General features: G+C 42.8%; 1 protein-coding gene across 2 annotated transcripts in view; it reads right to left on the bottom strand.

Moving 5' to 3' along the window:
* Positions 1–22,565, bottom strand: part of Shq1 (SHQ1, H/ACA ribonucleoprotein assembly factor) — a 127,997-nt gene that overhangs the window by 37,417 nt on the left and 68,015 nt on the right. The window contains exon 10 of one of the 2 annotated variants that reach the window (XM_006972588.4): positions 21,553–21,673. In XM_006972588.4, the coding sequence (XP_006972650.3) occupies positions 21,553–21,673 (121 nt within the window). The remainder of the gene's footprint in view (positions 1–21,552; positions 21,674–22,565) is intronic. The other variant, XM_076567465.1, reaches the window with a different exon arrangement.

Genomic DNA, 22,565 nt, shown 5'->3' on the forward strand with positions numbered 1-22,565 from the left:
AATCAACTACACTGCAAATTTGGGACTAAAACATAAATGGTAAAACCACAAAGAAAAGGGCTGGCCTCACAGCCGGCCTCTGAGAAACTGGCAATATTCTGTCTCTTAGGGTTGGTGATAGACATCTATGCTGAGCTTGATACTGTTCATTAGCTGCATGCATATACTATATTATTACATTTCCTTATTTTCTTTTCTAAGGGAACATTTTAAGAAAACAACCATATTCTACAAATACACACACAAAAAGCTGCACAAAAGCCAAACCCTAAATAAATGGTTCTGCTCAACAGTCATTCTGCTTATTTTTATTACATTTATTTATTTGGTTGGGTGGGGGTGCTGTGATGAGGACAATTTTGGGGAGTCAGTTTTCTCCTCCTAGCCATGTAGGTCCCAGGGATTGAACTCAAGTCCTCAGGTCTGGCAGCAAGCACATTTACCCCGTGAGTCATGCCAGCCCTAATAGTTACTTTACATAAAGAAGGAAGCAGTAACAGGCAAGGGAGAAAAGCAGCCACTCCCTGGGATTATGAGTTCCAAAAGAGGCTAAATCCCATAGTCAGCAGAATCCCTCTAATAAAAGCCAATACCCCATACCCTGTATGAGAGAAATGTCATCCCTGGTTCAGCTGCATAAACCACAAACCTTGGCACTGTCTTCTGGTCTTCCTCTCTTGTTCCTAAATCTTCCCTCCCTACACAGGCTACACTCATCCTGAGAATACTGCCAGCAGACCCCTACCAGCCTAAGAAGCACTCCCATTACAGACCCCTATATGCCACAAACTCCTTCACACTGGAAGGCACTACAGTCTGGCTCAGCCAGCCCATGGCTTCAGGCTTCACCTCGACCCTCTGCTCACATGCTCCTTTCCCTTGTGGGGCATACATGGGCTGCAAAGAGGGTGCCAAAAGAAATTCAGATAAATAGAGCTTAAGCTTTAAGCTGTTACGAAGAGATGGATACAAATGGTACCAGAGGAAGTTAGTTTAAGCGCTTGTGCAGAGAATAGATACAAAGGATGGCTAAGAGGAAGTTAGCTTGGGTTATTTGTATGGAGATTAAAGACAAATAGTGAGAAAGAAAGTTAGCTCAAGTTATTTATGCTAAGATAAGATACTAAAAACAGATGATGTCAGGACATAAACAACTTGTAAATAGGGTGCCCTTTAAAATGATTGGTTGGTTCCTTCACCCCCTCCTAGGGTTCTGAGGTTTTGTGGTATAAAAGAGGCTTACTGCCTATGAATAAACGAGTTCTTGCTTGACTTGACTCCCTGCTGCATCTGATTGTCTCCGGGTAAGAGGGTAAGAGGGAGGCTGGGCAAGGGCGCGCACTTACCTTTCCTCAGTTCCAGGCCACCTCTTCACAGGTCCCCACATTCCCTCACATGTCCCTTTCTGCTCATGCTCCTTTCCCTCTCGCTTTTCTGCCACCATGAGCATCTTTCAACTTTTTAAACACATACTCTTCCTCCTCTGCTCTTCACCAGACTAGGTCTAGATGCCCCGCTCTAGAAACAGTGTGAATTCTTTCCTTTTCTTTTTCCCAGTACTTTCCAGGTTTTTTATTTTCTGTACACTCAACTCTGATTAACACCTCTCTCCCGATGATACTGTAAGCTCCAGGAGCACAGGGGCTATGCTGAATTCTGCCACAGGCTCAGGATCTTAGCACAGACCCTTGCCCACGGGAGCAACTCTTAGCTCCCTCCCTGTTGAATCAAGAGGTGGGTGAACATGTGTTTACACCCAACACAAAAGCAATTTCAAAAGCACTATTACCACTACTTAACATAACAAGACTCCAAAAACTGTGAAGCTAAGTCAGGATTTGGGAAAGCTTTGGAGCCATGCTCAAAAGCACTAGTAGGAGACTTGTGGAAACATGTTACACTGTACACACGACGGGATATTCTGGATGGCTTTTCTGAAGAGACTGGAGTGAAGCTAGTCTCACACCACCTGGAGCAAGGCTGGCCTTCCTGATGGGAGTCTGAGGAGAGTCTAGGCCTCACCAACAGAGCAGACAGAAGCTACATGGGAGCCACAACTGCAGCCAAACATCTACCACGGGAGGCCGTGCAGGTGGCTGCCTGGGAACCTGCGCTCTGGACCACTGGGTTCCATGAGTCCACCAGCGAGCCTCTGCCTGCAGTTTAATTCACGCCACTTTAGCTTACACAGCATAATCGAAGTCCTTTAAAACTGCCGTGGCTATTAAGACAAGTAGCGGGACATACGCTGACAACAGGAATTTTACACATCATGTTGGAAGGGAAGTCAATTTCTTCCAGTAAGAACTAAACACCATTTTCCTGAAGCATTAGGATATATTAAGGACAAAAATAAAAACTAAATTGGTTGGCACGCTTCCTTGGAGTGGCACATGGGAACATAAAATGACATGTGGGAAGTTGCTGCATTCCTCACTCACAAAATGTATCTTTGGGTTCTGGAAAGAAAGAAAAAAGACAGGGTATGTGCCCCAGGCCTACAGAGCAAATGGAGTTAGAAGGATGAAGACTGGAAGAGGTATCACTTCCCTGGTCTCTATGTCACGTAAAGCACACTACAGAATTACAAGCCTGTGACAGGGTACTTCATCCAGTACAAGACTCGGTCGGGGCAGGTAACACTACAGGTTTTACAGGGCACACTCCATCGCCTGGTAACATAGGCACAAAATTCACAACTAGACATGTCAAATGGTGTGGTCCTCTTTTTTGCTATTTAATTTTGTTTAAGTCATAAAACTGGTGCATCAAAACAATGAGAGAAACTCTGAATCTGTGCTCCAAAGGACCAGTGGCTTAAATGTTTTATTTGAGCTAGAAAAACCCAAACAAGCACTGACAAACTATCTAATTGCTGTATCTACTGTATTTCCTTTGGGACATAAGAGCTTTCTCTTTTCATTCTTTTTTTTTTTTTTTTTAAAGATAATTTCTTTATTGATTCTTTTGGAATTTCATATTACGTACCCTAATTCTGCTCACCTCCCAGTCCCCGCATATCCTCCCCTCCCCTCTGCAGTGCCCCCCCAAAAGAAAAAAAAATCAAACCAAAACAAATCAATCAATCAAACAAACAAGAACAAGAACAAGAACAAAACAAACCAAAAAACCCTCTTCACTTCTCCTTCCCACCTCTCCTACACCTCTTCATTGGTCCCTGGTGGCATTAGGACCCTTTGGTCCACCAGCTTTCCTAGCAAATGGTCATTGCAGTGAGTCACTGGTCTGGTTCAAGGCCTCCGGTTTCTGATACACCGTCATCACTGGATCCTCACTGAAACTCCTCTGGATATCCCAGAGCTGCCCCGGGTCATGGAGGTCCTGCGGGTATTGTCCCACAGGACCAGTCCCTTCGTGAGCTCCAGAAGGTCCTAGATTTGTTTGTTTGGGCTTAAGTACAAACCACCACACTTTCTGCCTTCACTTCTATGCTATTCTGCAATGGTGGAGCGCCCACCGAAGTTCTTAAAATGCTTATTTAAGAAAATATAAGGGCACAGAGATCTATAGAGATATATAATCCATGTATATCTATATAGTTAGTACATCAATTCTGCAGCAAAATCTATGTATAAAATAGAAGTTTTCCATGAGCGTACAAACCAGGGACACTCTTTCTATCATTCACATGCTTTCTTATAAGACTGTGTTTTCTGTGAATGTTCTCTAACAAGGCTCGGCACGTTTGGCATGTACAGCTTTATGCATGCTGCTTTCTCTATGTATTTTCTAGTTATGACTTTTCATGACCGTATAATATCATTGCTCTCTAAACACAAACTTCCAACGAACACTCCTTGACAGTGGATATTCTGATGCAAAAACCATGACTCTCATACTCTATCCAGCATGCAGTGTGCCTGCCACAGCAGGTGCTCAGTACCTTTTGGGTTCAATTATAATCTGAATTCATTTACACAAATGAAGGTCTAAGAACAGAAACATTCACAAGTTCAGTATTTCTGACAAACAGTGTGAGTTTGATCTAGAAAACTATCATTCGCAGGATAAAAACAATGGTTATAATTACACATAATGCCCTTCAGTTACAAGCAAATCACTTCATCTTCTTTTGAGGCACATAATTTAGAGGATGTGGAGAACATTCTAGAATTGAAGAGGAACACTCTTTTCTTCTGCGAATGCCTTCCACTATTTCTGGACAAGGTAGCAGTACATGGCTGCAAGCCCTGAGGTGGTTAATTACTGAGTCTGACTCCTCTGGGAAGTTGCCTGGCAGCCCCAACATCAGAGCTGCTACTGCTGGAAAGAGCAAGAAACATGACCTACACACTTCTCACTTTCTCACACCCAGGCACTGCTGCAAAGTTATTCTTTTTTGGGGTGTGTATATGGCATTTACCTAATATATAATCTATCTATCTATCTATCTATCTATCTATCTATCTATCTATCTATCTATCTATCTATCTATGCAAATGTCCTTGTGTCTAGTTATAAACAGGAATTATAAGACACAGATTTGTGTTTTGTACGGAAATGGTAAAACTTGTTGTATTCACTGAAGCATTTTATTGAATTAGAGATTTTCAATGCATTGAGCATTTACTGAGCATTATTAATAAAGGTTATGCTAGAGTACCAAATTCAGTAAAACTCTTATCCCCTAAGAGTCTCCCTCATAGTGCAAAGCAAACTAGGACCATGAACAATGAAATCACAAAATCACATCTCATGGAATCATACACCTTGAGTTTAAGCCCATGTCTCACTTCACATAGGCCGTCCATTTCAAATTACATTCCCCTTTCCCCTCAGAATACTACCTAGCTTTTGCTCTTTTTACAATTTATTTTGTGCATGCATGTATGTGTACATGCATGGGAAGGCCAGAAGTTCATACCAGGTGTCTCCTTAGATCGGTTTCCACTTGTCTGATTTTTGAGACAGCATCTCTCACTGAACCTAGAGCTTGCCTGTCTTAGTTACTTTTCTACTGCTGTGATAAAACACCACGACCAAGGCGACTTATAGAAGGAAGGGTTTGGTGAGGACTTACAGACCCAGAGAGGTAGTTCCCTCACTATCATGACCAGAAGCATGGCATCAGGCAGGCAGGCATGGAGCTTGAGCAGTCACTGAGAATTCACATCCCCAATTCACAAACAGGAACTAAACAACACACCAGGGAAGGCAGGAGGCTTTTGAAACCTTCAGCCCTCCCCTAGTGACACACCTCCAACAAAGTCACACCTCCTAATCCTTCCCAAACAGCCACTAAGTGGGGACCAGGTATTCAAATACCAGAGACTTAGAGGGGACACTTCATTCATACACTGTTTATCTGGGTAAACTGGCCAGCCAGGGAGCCTCAGGGTTACAGACATACACGGCTTTTTTACATGAGCTCTGCTGTCAAACTCAGGGCCTGGTGCTGGCACAGAAAGTCTTTTACCAGCTGAGCTCTCTCCCTAGTCTCAGCCTTTGCTCTTTAATGTTTTAAATTAGCACTTCCGAATAAAATACAATTGTCTATTTCAAATTCTATTCTGCTTTTCTCAAAATGACACTTGGCTCTTGCTCTTTCCTTCCTGAATGAATATATAAAAATCCCCAAACGGGGCAGCAAGAGCAGGCCTGACAGCCTGAGTTCGACCCCGAGAGGACTGACTTCACTGACTGTGTTCTCACCTCCATGTGAGCGCCCCTCTTTCTCCACAACATGAATAAACAAATGTGAAAAACAAGGACGAATCCCCACAGCAAAAGTTAAGTAAAGCCAGGCCTGTAGTACCCTGGAAATCCATTCTGCCCACGAGTGAGTAACAGCTGGTGCTCCTGAACATCTGCTGGAAGGGCTCCAGCTGTAGCACCCCAGCTTCCATGCCTGTAACTCAAGTGAAACAAAATGCAAGAACCCCCTTACCCCAACTCTTCATTTTGTAGGAAAGGCAACCTTTTGATCTGGCCATAGTTCAGACTCTCAGAAAAATGAAATAATGGCTATGCTTCTCCTTAGAAATAAGGAGAGTTGGGTGGTGGTGGTGGACACCTTTAATCCCAGCACTCGGGAGGCAGAGGCAGGCGGATCTCTGTGAGTTTGAGGCCAGCCTGGTCTACAGAGCGAGATCCAGGACAGGCACCAAAACTACACAGAGAAACCCTGTCTCAAAAAACCAGAAAAAAAGAAAGAAAGGAAGGAAGAACTGTTCCAGGAAGTGATAACCTTTTCTGATAAAGGACACTAGACCCAAAAAAAGAATGGTGTACCACCCATTACAGACTTCCTACTACAGACACAATGACAGTGAAGCTTTATCTCATTCCTAATCAATTTCCAGAGGTGGGAAAAGGTCTGTTACAGTTGTCCTCCATCCTACACAGCTGTGTTTATGAGCCCCCTGTGGTAAGCACACCTCATCCAGGAAGTCAGAAGGTAGAAAACTGAGAGAATAAATACATGAATCAATTTAGAACATTATAAAAACTTTCTCGAAGCAGAAGAATGTGACCCATTTCACAAAGAAACAAATTCATTATTTAAAGTTTAACAAATGCATAAGCTCCTATGTAAAATGGACAAAACCTAACAGCCAATATTTTCTTTATGCTTTCTAATAGGCCAGCTAAATGAAAATATCCAAACACAGAACAGAAATGTCCGTATTTGGGGCCGGGGATGCCATCCAGTGGTAGAGTGCTTGAGAGCATGTGTAAGGTCCTGGCTTGATCCCCACAACTGTGAGGAAAGAAAAGGGAAGGGTGTAGCAGAAATCTTAAAGAGTCTTATTAATAAAATCAAACCTGAGGCCAGTTATTGGGGTCAATGCTGGTAGATCAGAGAGACAGAACAGGCCACAGCTATCTCACCTTGCCAATTCCTCAGCTGGTCCTGTTTCCTCAGACTGGAGGCCTCTGAGTCCTCATCCAGAATGAATCTCTGCTGAACTGCTGCTCCAAAGCCTGAAAGCTTAACCAGGCCAAATACTTCTTGTTTCTGGTCCTCACGCCTTATATACCTTTCTGCTTTCTACCACCACTCCCTGGGAGTAAAGGCTCGCTTTCTGAGATTAAAGGCGTGAGTCACCATGCTTGGCTGTATCCTTGAACACATGGATTTCTGCCTCTGGAATGCCAGGATTAAAGGCGTGTGCTATCACTGCCTACCTTAAGTATCTAGTGGCTTTTCTGTTCTCTGGCCCCAGATAAGTTTATTAAGGTACACAATATTTTGGGGAACACAATACCACCACAGAAGGGACAAGGGGAGAGGGGACAGGGAAAGGAGAGAGCTCGATACACTGAAGCAGCACTGTGGCCTGGGTTTGCTGGTGCAGAGCTGTAATCTCAGCTCTCAGGAAGCTAAAATAAGAGCATGGGTTTAAGGCTAGCCTAGGCTACACAGTGAAACCCCTTCTCAAAACAAACAATATGGTCAAATTCTTTAAATATTCTGTTATTATCTATATTCTTAAAGTAAAAATTATCTCTAAAAGAAGTCTTTAAATTGAAAACAGAAAAATCAACAATAGAATTATCCAAAATAAGCATCACATAAACAACTTAAAATCTGGAAACTAGCCCTGAAAAGGTCCTTTTCCAATACCCCAGGCCAGCAACATGCTTGGGAGCTCTCCTCCTCATTTTCCCAGCTTCTATTTATTCAAGAAGTAGTCAGAGCAGGAAATGGGACAAGTCAAACGACCACAATCAATCTCATCACCTTCACAACATGCTGTGAATGTAATTAATCCTCTATTTATTTAGGGGACTTCACACCCCTTACAATAAGGCAGCAACTCCCTGCTGGCTTCGGTTAAGATAATTATGTTATAACAAGGATTGGGTTTCAATCATAATAGGCAGAAGAAAAGGAAATTGTACTTGAAGTTGTCAGTTTTTTAAAAGCCTTTTTTGTGACTCCATCCCGAGACTGCTCTTGACAAAGCTCCCCTTACATAGAGAGCTTTCTGAGCATGATAACCGCACACGTGCCACATTAATCAATGTAAGCCTCTTCCCCGAGTGAGATATTAAGACATTTAAGCACAGGAGAAACTCTCCACAAGGTACAGAATGTGGTTTACCAAACCCACTGGATCCATCGCCACCCACACTCACTTGACCTGAGTTTTAAGGCATAAAAATGAAAAGACCAAGGAGGTGTACGGAAACACCATTTGCTCCCCCTGAAAATCATGGCTCCAAGAGTCTGGGGAGGCCAGAGCCACCAGCAGTGAGGAGCATGAGAAGAACCAGAAGCAAACGGAACCCAGTCAAACCTACAAGATGGGTTGCTGACCACTCCTTAGGCACAGGCACAGCATCCCCATGCCCAGGCACTGCTGAAAGCCATTATTTTCCTAAAAGCTTCCTAGCCTCACTTTCTGCCCTAATCTCCACCATCTTAAGGAAGTAGGAAGGCACACAGTCTTGCCCAATTTATTCTCACAGTCTTATTTTATCACTGCACCAGCACACTGATGCCCACACTACATGTGTACACACAAGTGATAGGTAAGTTATGCTTTGAAGTTTCTGAAAATCCTCAACCACTCCTCTACAAGGCTTGGATCTGTGATGATTCCGATCCTCAGATAAGTGGTACTTCCACAGTATTTCAGTACCTTTCAAAGGCATTTAAGCTCCTGGATAATCAAATGCATAAGGAATTGACTTGGGTTCACTTCAGACTAGATAACCAAAGGTAGACATTAAGTTAAAACTTAAAGAATCTTCAGTCAATAATAATGTGTCAATGTTAACTCATTAATTGACACCACAGCATGCAATGTATTATGAGAATATCGGGAAGTGATGGGGTATTTGGGAATGCTGTACTATATTTGCATTTTTTTAAGTCTAAAACTATATTAAAATAAAACATCCATTTAGGAGCTGAGATGGCTCTGGTGGAAAAGTGTCTGCTGCACCCATATAAAAAGTCAGGCAGCAGGCGCTGTATCCGAAACCCCAATGCTGGGGATTGAGGAGCACATGGAGATGGTCAGATCCCCAGCCAGCTTAGCTCAACTGAGGAGCGGCAGGTTCAGCAGGAGACCTTGTCTCAAAAAGTAAGGTGGTAAGCGGATATGATGGTAATCCCAGTACTTTAGAGGCCGAGGCAGGTAGATTTCTATGAGTTTGAGGCCAGCTTACTCTACCCAGCAAGTTCCAGACAGCTAGGGTTACACCGAGAGACCTCATGTTTGAAAAATAAAAAATAAAATGAAATAAGGTAGAGAATGATTGAGGAATACACCAGACCCTGACCTCAGGCCTTCATATGCATATATACCCACATGCAAAATCCCTGAGCGCGCCGACACACACGCACGCACGCACGCACGCACGCACGCACGCACGCACCCACCCACCCGATTATCTGAAGTAGGGTAGAATTACAAAGGAAGAAAGAATGGCAACAAAAACCCTCTCATAAACTCCCGACATCCTGATATGTGATTGTTCAGAATACACAGTTCCAGGAGCACTGGTCTCTTTACAAAGGGTTACAGGAGTCTGGAACTGTAGGAACATCTGTAATCCTGTGATTTCTTGGCACTTCGTTAGTGAAAGAAGTCTAAGGAAGAGCAGCAGTCCCCGGTGTTCACTACTGAACTACTGGTGATAAGGCCTATTAAGTAGATCCCTTCTCTCTATGACACTTCACCGGATGGACACAAGGGAGAAGATATTGGCACTGTAGAAATCCTTCCGTACGGAGATAAATCCTGTTTCCATTCAGGATGAACTTGTGGGCTTAATTAAAAATAAATAGTAAAACTAAAGAGCAACCTGACATGGCAGAATAAGTATCTCACCGGGAATGACTTCAATTCAAGGAGGTTTAACGTGCTTGAATTGTTCACAATTGCCTTTTGAAATTTCTACACGTTTGTCATTAGAAGACAATGCAAACCTCATCGTTTAACCATGTATCAGAGAAGTAACTTCCCACGCCATGCAAACTACCCAGAGTATCTATCTGCCTGTCACTTTGCAGGCCTTCATTTAGCCAGATACCCTTAGTGTTGTAGGCTCACTATAAACATCAGTGACACAGAGACCCTGTCTCTCCCTGGCTACAGCTCTGCCCTTGTGAGGTATGCATGTGTCTGGTACATTCTGGACCCTGGGTAGTAGAAAGCATTCCACGAGCACCTCTCCAACCTCCTATGATCAAGGTTACTAGACAGAAGAGAGAATGGCCACTGGGTCAATCCCACTCTTCCTCTCCCAGAATTACACACCAATGGTTCTACACCATCTGCATTAAAGGAAAGGGTGTGGAAACTTGGTGCTGTGCAATGGCTATCTGGGTCCTCTGAGAGCTTCTGGAACAGCAAGGGTGAATATGGAAATCAACAGCCTCAGGGTCATGGCTAGAGCAGGCTGCTGCCTCATTTCTGCACAGCTTGAGTCCCTCAGGCCCAGTCTCTTACAGCACCTAGGCTCAGAGGACAATCTGCCATCTACTAAGAAACTGATTTCTACTGCCAAAGCCCAAGTGAGTTTCTGCCCCATAACCTGACTCAAACCAAGATAACAGTGACTTCAGAACACACTAGAGGGGTGAGAGTTTCTCATATGGCCCAATAACTAAAACGGAGGCCAGTGGTTAAGGCTCTCACACAGTAATAAAGCTATCCTACTACAAGGATAAACTGGCCCAAATATAAGCAGTTTCAGTCTCTTTTTGCTCTTCCACTAACCACAGTAACAAGCAGGCAATGTGTGCAGCATGTTGCTCCCACATTTTCCTTGTCTCCCTGCACAGTTATTCTCTCAGCCAAGAATGATTACTATTATAGTCACATGAGTACCACAGTCCCAGGCAAGCAGACAGCATTTTTACATTGCTGTTTAATTCATATCCCTTCTCGAAGTTCCTGAGACATCTTGCCCAGCTGCGATCCAAATGTTCTGGTGTTTTTCTGGATGTTCCTTAGAAGCCAAGACAGCATTTCCAAGACTGCCCTCTTCATCTCTCCCGACCTAACCTCTCCAGTATTATTAAGTCTTGTCAAAGGTACCTTCAATGGTCAGGTTCACTGACCAAGTCAGAACCTGGCTCTCAGCTTCACTGCTTCCCTTCTCCTGACCCTGTCCAAGTCGTTACTCTAGCCTCCCCACCCCTGACTCTGAGCGCTGGCCTGCTTCCCTTCTCACTGTCACCATTAGCCTGGATCATGACATCCCCTAGCAAGTCTTCCAGCTCTGAGCCCAACCCCACCCCAGTAAGTTCCTACAGTGTGATCTGCAGATGTCACTCACACAGGTACCCTTAGTTTCAGGCTCTTTGGCTGTTTCCCACTTTCAGGATGAAATGGTCACAGCTTTCATGGGGCCTCCAGCCGCATCTCCCTCGGTCCGATGCCCATACTGTGATGTAGCCACAAGTTTGTGAGACCTCAGGTAACCATGTGCCTTTTCCACTGTCCGACACACTGCTTTCTTCCTCACTTCCACCTGGTTTTCTGACACAGGGTCTTACCACATAGCCCAGGCTAGCCTCAAACTCTCCACCCTTCTGCCCCAGGCCTCCAAGTGCTAGCTACTGCCTGCGGTCTGTGTCATTATTTTAAACTCCCCACCCCCACCCCCCAACTAAACACACAGGAGACAGGAGCTCTACCACTGCATTACATCCCCAGCCCTTTGACTAACTGTCATCAATCCTTAGGATCTTAACTAAGTGTTTTTGTGTTTTCATCCATTTTCTGTTGCTATTTCACAATACCTCAGACTGAGTAATTTGAGGTTTATTTTGGCTCCCAGTTCAAGAAGTCTAAAATCACTACAGCTGCTTATCTTCTAGAGAGAACCATACACTGGATGACAGAATATCAGAAGAAAATGGGCCTGGGCAGAGGAGGGGAAGAGATGAAGAAGCCAACCCATTTTATAACAACCTGCTCTAGCGAGAACCAATCCAGTACTGTGAAAGTCAATACTGCCTCTCAGAAGGGGTTGCTCACTCTCCGGCTAATCAGTTCTGAAGGCCCCAGAGCTTCTCAACACTCTAGACGTGTCTTACTTGTTCACCAGAGCATTCCCAGCACCTGTCATAGCGTCTGCCCTATCTCAGGGTTCACCAAGGTTAAGGCTACAATATTCTATTAGATAGTGAGAACTAATGCATGAGTCAACCCACCCCCTCCTGCTGCAGAAATGCCAGCAATAAGAGTGGCAAAGGAAGCCTTTTCCTCTGCAGCAACCAGGGGCACACCTTGATTTAAGTCCACTTAAAGCTGAGTTTGAGGGCATCTCATCCTCAAGAGAAGGCTTTAGGAAAAAACTGTTTCCTTCCGTAGACATCTGGCTTCAGTATCTTTGGGGTCATAAGACTGCTTTTGAGGAAAAAGTATACTAAAAAGGAGTAGGAATTAACATGTTCCAAGAGTATTAGTAAACTACCAGCTCAATGTAAATAGGTCCAGCATTTCAAGCACACATAAGCTGCCATGTGGGTGCTGGGAATTGAACCTGGGTCCTCTGGAAGAGCAGCCAGTGCTCTTAACGCTGAGCCATCTCTCTCCAGGCCTCAAGCACACATTTTTAAATTCTTTTCCTGCACAACTACCTACCTTGAAAACAAAATGCTATACTAGATGAGCTAGAGAGTTAGCTGAGAGGCAGGGGGATTGCTTTGCATGTGCAGAGACAAAGGTATAATTCCCAGCACCACTCAAAACCCAACAAACCCCACTATATTAGAGAAAGGACATGATTCAATGCTTCAGTTACAGGCTCACATAGTTATACTGAAGACTGTCAGGATTTTATTCACACTTAAAAGTACCATATTTTTTATATGCAGAACAACAAAAATAATGCCTTATGTAGATGTAACCAACCGTCTTATTAAAACAAAAAACACAGAACCAATGTAAAAGAGAAAGACGAGAGGTCAGAGCTCAGAGCTAAAATCTTACCTCCTGCAGTGCTCCTAGCTTCCCGAAAGAGCTACTTCCTGTGTGTCTGTCTTTAAATAGTCTTTCTATTCTGCCTTCTCATTGGTTGTAAACCAAACACATGACTGCCTCATCACTGCCTGTAAGTACCGCCCTCCAGGTCTTTAAGGCGTATGTCTCCAATGCTGGCTGTATCCCTGAACACACAGAGATCTACCTAGCTCTTCTACCAAGTGCTAGGATTAAAGGCGTGCGCCGCCGCCGCCGCCGCCGCCGCCGCCGCCGCCGCCGCCGCCGCCGCCGCCGCCGCTTCCATGCTCTTGCTATGGCTCTAATAGCTCTGACCCCCAGGCAACTTTATTTATTAACATACAATGAAAATCACATTTCAGTACAAATAAAATACTACCATAGCCTTATCTGTCCCCTTGTCATTTCAAAATGTACTGTGAATTAAAGCCACATAGTTTTAAGCCAGGTGTGTGGAGCATGCCTGCAATCCCTGTATCCAGGAAGTTGAAGAAAAGGATCCTGGGGCTACATAAGATTCTGTTTCAAACCAGTGAAACCCAAACAAAACAAAACCCATTCAGTTTACAGTCAATTTTTTTCCATGGGCACACACATTTCCTTTTACAGCGAGGAGTTTCTATTTAAACAAACAAAACCTGATAGAAACTTCATTATAAAGAGAAGGGGTTTATTGAATACTATGAAGTATAAAACGGGTTGCAAATGGGTATGTGCAATGTATTTCCACTAGTTTAAGAATGAATAGTGAAAACTTATGGGACACTATGAAAGCAGTACTAAGAGGAAAATTCATAGCTCTAAATGCACACATAAAGAAGATGGAGCAATCCCATACCAATGAATTAACAGCACAACTGAAAGCTCTAGAACAAAAAGAAACAAACTCACCCAGGAGAAATAGACGCCAGGAAATAATCAAATTGAGGGCTGAAATCAACGAAATAGAAAACAAGAGAACAATACAAAAAAATCAATGAAACAAAGAGTTGGTTCTTTGAAAAAAATCAACAAGATAGACAAACCCCTAGCCAAATTAACAAAAAGGCCAAGAGAGAGCACCCAAATTCACAAAATCAGAAATGAAAAGGGAGACATAACAACAGACAACGAGGAAATCCAGAGATTCATCAGATCATACTTCAAAAACCTGTACTCCACAAAAATGGAAAACCAGGAAGAAATGGACAATTTTCTGGATAAATACCACATACCAAAATTAAATCAAGACCAGATAAACCATTTAAATAGACCAATAACCCCTAAAGAAATAGAAACAGTCATCAAAAGTCTCCCAACCAAAAAAAGCCCAGGACCAGAGATGGTTTCAGTACAGAATTCTACCAGACTTTCAAAGAAGAACTAATACCAATCCTCTTCAAAGTGTTCCACACAATAGAAACAGAAGGAACACTACCAAACTCTTTTTATCAGGCTACAATTACCCTGATACCCAAACCACACAAAGATGCAACAAAGAAAGAGAACTACAGACCAATCTCCCTCATGAACATTGATGCAAAAATACTCAACAAAATATTGGCAAACCAAATCCAAGAATACATCAAAACAATCATCCATCATGACCAAGTAGGATTCATCCCAGGAATGCAATTAGTACAATGTACCTGACTTCAGTTCACTGTTCTACAGAAATGTTGTCATTTAGAAAGCCCACAAGGTCTCAACTATACACAAAGAAGTACAAGTAACTCATCAAAACAATCATCCATCACGACCAAGTAGGATTCATCCCAGGGATGCAAGGATGGTTCAACATACGGAAATCAGTCAATGTAATACACCATATAAACAAACTGAAAGAAAAAAACCACATGATCATCTCCCTAGATGCTGAAAAAGCCTTTGACAAAATCCAACACCCCTTCATGATAAAGGTCTTAGAAAGAATAGGAATACAAGGAACATTTCTAAACATAATAAAAGCAATTTATAGCAAGCCAACAGCAAACATCAAATTAAATGGAGAGAAACTCAAAGCGATACCACTAAATTCAGGAACAAGACAAGGCTGTCCACTCTCCCCATATTTATTCAATATAGTACTAGAAGTTCTAGCTAGAGCAATAAGACAACAAAAGGAGATCAAAGGGATACAAATTGGCAAGGAAGAAGTCAAACTTTCACTATTTGCAGATGATATGATAGTATACATAAGTGACCCCAAAAACTCTACCAGGGAACTTCTACAGCTGATAAACTCCTTCAGTAAAGTGGCAGGATGCAAGATCAACTCAAAAAAATCAGTAGCCCTCCTATACACAAATGATAAAAGGGCTGAGAAAGAAGTCAGAGAAACATCACCCTTTACAATAGCCACAAATAATATAAAATACCTTGGGATAACACTAACTAAACAAGTGAAGGACCTTTTTGATAAGAACTTTAAATCTCTAAAGAAAGAAATTGAAGAAGATATCAGAAAATGGAAGGATCTCCCATGCTCATGGATAGGTAGGATTAACATAGTAAAAATGGCAGTCTTACCAAAAGCAATCTACAGATTCAATGCAATCCCCATCAAAATCCCAACACAATTCTTCACAGACTTGGAAAGAAAAATACTCAACTTTATATGGAAAAACAAAAGACCTAGGATAGCTGAAAGAATCCTATACGATAAAGCAACCCTTGGAGGCATCACCATCCCTGACCTCAAACTCTACTATAGAGCTATAGTAATAAAAACAGCTTGGTACTGGTATAAAAACCGACATACGGACCAATGGAATCAAATTGAAGACCCTGACATTAATCCATGCACATATGAACACCTGGTTTTTGACAAAGGAGCCAAAACTATACAATGGAAAAAAGAAAGTATCTTCAACAAATGGTGCTGGCATAACTGGATGTCAATATGTAAAAGATTACAAATAGATCCATATCTGTCACCATGCACAAAACTCAAGTCCAAGTGGATCAAAGACCTAAACATAAATCCAGCTACACTAAACTTAATAGAAAAGAAAATAGGAAGCACTCTTGAACGCATTGGCACCGGAGACCATTTCCTAAATAAAACACCAACAGCACAGACCCTGAGCACAACAATTAATAAATGGGATCTCTCGAAATTGAGAAGCTTTTGCAGGGCAAAAGACACAGTCAATAAGACAAAAAGACAGCCAACAGAATGGGAAAAGATCTTCACCAACCCCACATCTGACAGAGGATTGATCTCCACAATATATAAAGAAATCAAGAAACTAGACATCAAAGTACTGAACAGTCCAATTAAAAAATGGGCTAAAGAGCTAAACAGAGAATTCACAAAACAAGAACTACAAATGGCTGAAAGACATTTAAAGAAATGTTCAACATCCTTAATCATCAGAGAAATGCAAATCAAAACGACTCTGAGATACCACCTTACACCTGTCAGAATGGCTACGATCAAAAACACCAATGACAACCAATGTTGGAGAGGATGTGGAGCAAAGGGAACACTCCTCCACTGTTGGTGGGAATGTAAACTTGTACAACCACTGTGGAAATCAGTATGGCGGTTTCTCAGAAAATTAGGAATCGAACTACCTCAAGACCCAGCCATCCCACTCTTGGGCATATACCCAAGGAATGCTGATTCATACCATAAAGATACATGCTCAGCTATGTTCATAGCAGCACTATTTGTAATAGCCAGAACCTGGAAACAACCTAGATGCCCATCAACGGAAGAATGGATGAAAAAAATATGGTACATATACACAATGGAGTACTACTCAGCAGAGAAAAACAATGAAAGCATGAAATTTGCAGGCAAATGGATGGAACTAGAAAAAATCATCCTGAGTGAGGTAACTCAAACCCAGAAAGACAGTCATGGTATGTACTCACTCATAGGTGGATTCTAGATATAAAATAAAGAACAATCAGACCACAACCCATAGAACCATAGAGGCTATATATATAGCATGGAGGTCCCTAGGACGACTGTGGCTTATAATAAATTTCAGTTTTACTCAATTATTGAAAAAAAATAGCCAAATGAATGGAAACACATGAACTATGAACCCAAGGTTGAGGGGCCCCCAGCTGGATCAGGCCCTCTGAATAGGTGAGACAGTTGATTGGCTTGATCAGTTTGGGAGGCAACTAGGCAGTGGGACCGAGTCCTGTGCTCATTGCATGAGTTGGCTGTTTGAAACCTGGAGCTTATGCAGGGACACTTGGCTCAGTCTAGGAGGAAGAGACTGGACCTGCCTGTACTGAGTCTACCAGGTTGATCGCAGTCCTCAGGGGAGGACTTGTCCTGGAGGAGGTGGGAATGGGGGGTAGGCTGGGGGTAAGGGGAGGAGGTGGGAGGGGGGAGAATAGGGGAACCCATGGCTGACATGTAGAACTGAATGGTATTGTAAAATAAAATATATATTTTAAAAAAATGGTAAAAAAAAAAAAAAAAAAAAAAGAATGAATAGCGAGCCAGGTGCATGCCTTTAGTCCAAGTACTTGGAAAGCAGAGGCTTTCTGAGTTCTGAGAGGCTTTCTGAGTTCTAGGCCAGCTGGTTTAGAGTGAGTTCCAGGACAGCCAGGGCTACACAGAGAAATCCTACCTTGAAAAACAGACAGACAGACAGGAAATAGCTGGAAGAAGTATTAAAATACTAATACCAACTGCATTAGAGGAAGAGAAGAAACAACTTTCTTAGGTCACATGGCCAAGGAAAACTAGAGCCAGAATACATTAGACTTCACTCTTACCCACCCTACATTACATAAAGGGTGGAAACTGATAAATTCTCAGCGGACAGAACCACCATGAAAGAATCAGAGGTAGAAGAAATCCAATACTGAACATAACTGGACATTTCAACAAAATAAGCTGTAACTGATGGACAGCTTTTTTAAAATTATGTTTTATTTATTTATTGTGAGTGTTTGCGCATGGACATGTGTGGAGGTCAAAGGACAACATACGGGAGTCGCTTCTCTCTTCCACTATGGTGCCAGGGACCAAACCAGGCTGCTGGGTTTGGCAGCAAGTGCCTTTACCTACTGAGCCATCTCCTGAACCCACAGCTTTTAACAGTGCTACATTGAAGAAGTTTTTTTGGTTTATGTGTATGGGTGTTTTGTCTGTGTACTGCATGTGCGCAATGCCTGTGGAGGCCAGAAAAGGGCACCGCATTCCCCTGGACCTGAAGTTATAGACAGTTGTGATCTGCCTTGGGGGTGCTGGGAACTGAATCCCAGTCCTCTGAAAGAGCAACCAATGCTCTTAACTGCTGAGCCATCTCACCAGCCCCAGAGCTACATTTTTTAACAATGAAAAATTTCTCCTTCAACTAACAGGGCCCATTTAATTCAATTGAATTTGCTGTGCACATAAGAAAGTATGTAGACCCAGATGAGTGTTCTCTCACAGGGTCCTGGAAGCTTTAGTGGAGATGAGGGCTTAGATCATCCCACTAGGGGACGGCAGGAGATGTGCAGAGCGATTTCTCAAGCTCTATGGGAGCATACGAACCCAATGAACCCAATGCTTCATTAAACCCCTTTCCTCCAGGAACAGTTCCCGGAGGGAGCGGTTTTTCTTCGGGCCCTCTTCTACAGCCATGAGTAAAGACAACTGGCTGTAACGTGTGGCTTATCTGGGAGAGGAACTGAACCACAGGGCAGGATACTGTGGCAGACCTATCTGTTACCATGACTGCAAGCCAAACCTCAGCAGTCCTCAAAACTGCCACCAGGGGATGTTCGATGCAGCAGGCACCACACTGCAAAGTCCAGGGCCACGTACACCGAAGGAAACAAGGAAGCTTAGTTTGTTTTCCCCACAGATCCATAATTCCTAATAGAGTCCAAGGCTCCATGTTCCACAAGAAGCAGACAGCACAGAAGCAAAACACCCTCATGAGGCGAACCTTACACTGTTGCCATAGCTTCATTGATTCAATATAAGAAGAACAGCATTTCAATAAATTTTTGCCAAAGTAAATGTCTGACTGGAAAATGGGATGCTGTTTTTGTGCAGGTTTCATACTGTCTGGTACTTCCAAAAAAACGTTATATTTTATTATTCCTATCAAAAACATCAAATATAGATGAAAGAAAATACAAACTATTGTAAACATAAAAACATGGTGGTTTAACTTTACAATCCAAGACAGCAAAAGATGAAGAAAAATAGTTAAGAGGCTGCCGTAGTTAGAGGTGAGAAGGTTGTAAGCCATCAGAAAATCCATCTAAGCTGTGCTTGTAAAACCAAGGATGAAATTAGAAAAGTTTAATAAAAATCAGATGAGTGAAGAAATGTATTATTTCAAAGAAGGAGGAAAATAGCTGGGCTATCATTTATCACAGTGAAACAACACAGCCTATTGAGGGAAAGAACAGCTAGGCCCAAATTGCTGAAGTCGAAGAAGCAAAGTAGTTTACAAAACACTTGAGTCTCTGCAAGCTCTCACCTTTCCTACCCTACTACACTATCCTTTTACAAACAGAAAAAAACAAACAAACAAATCACCACCACCAGAAAAGTCCATTACTGAGAACCTAGGAGTTCTGCTCTGTTTCCCATTATTTAAAACAAGTTAAAAAAACAAAAACAAAAAAACAAAAAACTTTAAGAATAAGCCTGGTGACCCCACAGCAACTTGCACACTTACATCTGTCTATGGAACACAATGCGGTCTTCTTAGTATTTAATAAGGAATGTCACAAGATGGGAGAAGAACTTGCGTGAAAATGGGATCCTGGCACAAACCTCCATACTCATTACATGTTTATAAAATCCCTGCTCTCAGAAAACTAAACAACCCACACAGAGAGACTGTTTCAATTTAATTATATTATGGAAACAAAAGTCACAACAGGAAATGGCTGTGGAGTATCTGATAAGCTCAATTAGCATGAGAACACAATAAAGAGATGGCCTACCATGATGACCTCAGGGGTTAAAGAGTCAATTTTCCATCTGGCAAACTCTAGATTCCCAACACAGACGCTGACTCCACATGCTGGATAGTGTCAGGTGTTGTCTGGAGCAATCCTGAGCATCCTCCAGCCAACAGGTAGTCGGGGAGCTTGCCCACTGCACTCTAATGTGATTGTTTCCTCGTGAATAGAAATAAGAAATAAATTCCGTATCACGGTCCATTCAAAGAGGTATTAAAAGGCAATCGGAGCAGTAACAGAAGCCTCTTGCTTCTTTCCCTTCTAGGTCAGCACTGACACAACACTGTTCTACAGCACCCAGAATCGTTCCAATCAGGAGCTCTCTAAGTCTCAACAAACAGCCCCTCACTACTCAAGTGGAGCACTGGCTGTGCCTGATGAGTAGATCTATCTCTCAAGTCCTTCCCGATACACAAATGCACCGCCTTTTAACATCAACCGTCAACCGACTATGCTTTTCCGAATGAATGAAGCAATGCTATATGGTTTTACAAATCAAGAAAATTTCACTGAGCAAGTGCTGCAGCCTATCTGTGAGTGTTCAGACGCTTAAATACCTATGCTGCAAGTCTGATTTTCTTATACTTTGAAACACACACTCGGTAAGTCAGGGGTCAGTGGACAAAGGCCCAGCTCTTGTCTGCATTAGATTTAAATCTTGTGACTTTTACACATGTATGTCCGTGCATATGCATGCACACACAGCCCCACCACAGGGATAGGTCTAAGAACCTGGTCTTGAGATTTCCATTCGGAGAGGAGGGTAGCAATTCTGTGTACACACTGTTAGGGTTTGAATCCAGGGGGCCCCACAGTCTGTCTGAGCACTTGTCAAGGTTAACGGAGCACCTGGAGACTATGGAGCCTTTGAAACTGCATAGCTTTTGAACACAAGCTACTAGGAGTTGTCCTTTGAGAGCTACAGCCTGGCCCCACTTTCTCTTCATCTGATAAGACATGAGAAGAAGCCATGCGGCAAGACCACACCACACTGACCCCAGGCCCCCAGGCCCCAAGCCTTCCTACCATGTACCTCTAAACCAGTGGTTCTCAACCTTTCTAATGCTGCAACCATTTAATACCTGTGACCCCAACCATAAAACTATTTTCACTGCTACTTCATAACTGGAATTTTGCTACTGTTACTGTAATATAAATATATGTGTTTTCCGATAGTCTTAGGCAACCCTGTGAAAGGGTCGTTAACTCCTATATAGGTCGAGACCCAGAGGTTGAGAACCACTGCTCTAAACTGTGAACAGAATGAATCATCCTTCTTTTTAGTTGTTTCTGTCAGATAGTCTGCTATAGTAACACACACACACACACACACACACACACACACACACACACACACACACACACCGAAAATCATATATTTGTGTGTGTATCAAACCAATCTCTTCTAATCAAATTCTATTCACCTACACCTACCTCCCTAAACGATTCACCAAGCTGTCTATCTTAATGAAGCCTACCCTCCTCCCTCCCTCCCTCCCTCTCTGAGACAGTCTTTCTGTGTAGCCCAGGTGAGTCCCAAATGCCCCTGCTTAAAATCCAGCTGTTTCTAAAGCGTTTAGTAGCCATATGGGTTTCTCTAACATTAAGAGTTACTCTCCAGGCATTTCATCTTCCTCCTCCCAGGTAAGTGGTGTTTTACAAACGCAAGCATGTACAAACTGCCCAGGGACACAAAACTTACTTGGCTTTCTGAATCCATACACAGTAGTCTGAGATGTAGAGATCATTCAAAATGTACGCTGGGTCATTTTCCTGAAAGATTTTGTGAACATCCAGGAGACACTTTAAAACTGCACTCTTACCTGAAGAAAAATTTAAAAACATCCAGTCAACCTTAAGGGGAAAAAAATCTGATTTCTTAACTAAGAAATTAAGATCCTGAGAGGTAACATATTTAAAAGCTCGGAGTTTTAATAGTTTCTTAAAAATATTTTAACTAATGAACCATCTCTCTAGCCCCTTCCTTTTTATTTCTGAAACAGTCTTACTAGTTACCTAGGCTGTCTTCACACTTACGATCTACCTGCCTCTCCGCTGAGAAGCTGGGATTACAGGCCTGCATTGCCGCCTGGTTTGGAAGTACATTTTAAAAGAAAGAACTTGTGTTTTTAAGTGGTGGTGCCCAATACCTAGAAGAGATGTGGACATTAGCAGGTCCCACTTTCAACAACCTGAAGCAGATGCACAGTGTGGAGATCACTCAGCTTCTTCCCCTGTTGCTTCTTGAACTCCACACAAAATCTCCATCCTTCCCTTTGGAAATGTCTTACTCCCACCCTCTCTCCAGGGTCCGCATCCTTTCACACACCCATCACCTCATGTGTACGGTCAAGAATTCTTCCCCATTTTTGGTTCTAGACTCTCCAATTGGTCACTCATTTTGTGATGTGCTGTCTATCTCCCTCCCTGCTGCATGTGCTTTCAAGGTTCTCTAACGTGTTCCTCCTTTCTCTTCCACTTGACATGGCCTAGGTGCCTTCAGCAAACCCATGTCCCATTACTAAACCCTGCAAAGGGAAAGAAGGGGAAGCCAGGTGGTCCTCCCTGTAACTTCCCCTGCTCACTTCACAGGAGAACCCCATGCAAGAGAGCTTGGGAAAATGGGAGTTCTAAGTTCTCTTCAAAAGCTGTGTTTCAACAAACCTTACCAAAACTAGTTCCATGGAATTCTATGTCATAGCATGGTAAAAGACA

The sequence above is a fragment of the Peromyscus maniculatus genome, chromosome 3 (assembly GCF_049852395.1).
Source record: "Peromyscus maniculatus bairdii isolate BWxNUB_F1_BW_parent chromosome 3, HU_Pman_BW_mat_3.1, whole genome shotgun sequence".
NCBI lineage: Eukaryota > Metazoa > Chordata > Mammalia > Rodentia > Cricetidae > Peromyscus > Peromyscus maniculatus.